Here is a 1,126-nt window from a genome sequence, read left to right on the forward strand (position 1 = left end):
TATTATGTGCTATCAAAGGTTCGTGAGCTTGAGGCTGAAGTTGAAGCAGAACAGAGACGTGGAGTTGATGCTGTTAAGGGTGTCCGCAAATATGAGAGGAGAGTGAAAGAGCTGTCTTATCAGGTATGATCATACCCTACCATATCCATAGGTTTATCCATACAAATCTATAAAACAATGTTTTATTGTTTGTAGACTGAGGAGGATAAGAAGAACATCAACAGACTTCAGGATCTGGTTGATAAGCTGCAGTTGAAGGTCAAAACCTACAAGAGGCAGGCTGAGGAGGCGGTATGTTAAATAAATCTGAACATTTTGACACATTGATTATTAATTAATTAGTAATTTATGTACTGGAACAGTATAACTGATGTTCCACGGCTTACTTAACAAACACACTAAAAATGTTACTCTTTAGGAGGAGCATGGCAACACTCATCTGTCCAAGTTGAGGAAGGCGCAGCATGAGCTGGAGGAGGCTGAGGAGCGTGCTGACATTGCTGAGTCTCAAGTCAACAAGCTCAGAGCCAAGAGCCGTGATGCTGGAAAGGTCAGTTGCATAATAGCAGAGGCTTTCTTGCATTTACTGAGAAGAAACATACAGCATTCAGCTTATGCTTGAAAAATGTACTGAGTATTTACATGACTTCTGTATGTCATTTTTTTTTTTTTTTGTCTCAGGCCAAAGAAGAGTGAAACCCCCAAACCTGATGGGAGCCTCTACTGAAGTCATATAATATGATTGTTCTGTAGATTTACATGTAATATTCCTTTTGAAATAAATCTGTACTTACTAGACATTTGTTTTGGAGTGGTCTTCAGAGCAATTTTATTCTCAAATAAATTAATGAATTCATTTAAAAAAATGACACTTAAATACTGAAATATTCTAACATTCTAATACACATAATAGCTGACAATAATGTAAAAAAGCTTGTTCATAAAGGTTTCCTCCACTCATGCAAGAAAAAAAGTTTATTAAAAGTAAATTAAACTCATTTAACTTTATTAACCTTAAAGGCAATTCTTTATGTACACAACAGTATACATACATAAACAGCAACACAACACACACTAAATAACACACATTTATAAGAAGTCATTTAAAAACATTATTCTGCAGTAA

At 35.3% G+C, this 1,126-nt stretch overlaps 1 protein-coding gene across 1 annotated transcript; it reads left to right on the top strand.

The window, feature by feature from the left end:
* Positions 1-10: 10 nt before the first annotated feature.
* On the top strand, positions 11-784 carry LOC131535020 (myosin-7-like; the record flags this gene model as incomplete). The annotated part of the gene is made up of 4 exons (XM_058768154.1): positions 11-123; positions 196-291; positions 419-550; positions 682-784. Coding segments are annotated over 4 exons (356 nt in total), but the record flags the coding sequence as incomplete, so codon positions are not given.
* Positions 785-1,126: the final 342 nt, after the last annotated feature.

This window comes from Onychostoma macrolepis, unplaced genomic scaffold (genome assembly GCF_012432095.1).
Source record: "Onychostoma macrolepis isolate SWU-2019 unplaced genomic scaffold, ASM1243209v1 Scaffold10, whole genome shotgun sequence".
NCBI lineage: Eukaryota > Metazoa > Chordata > Actinopteri > Cypriniformes > Cyprinidae > Onychostoma > Onychostoma macrolepis.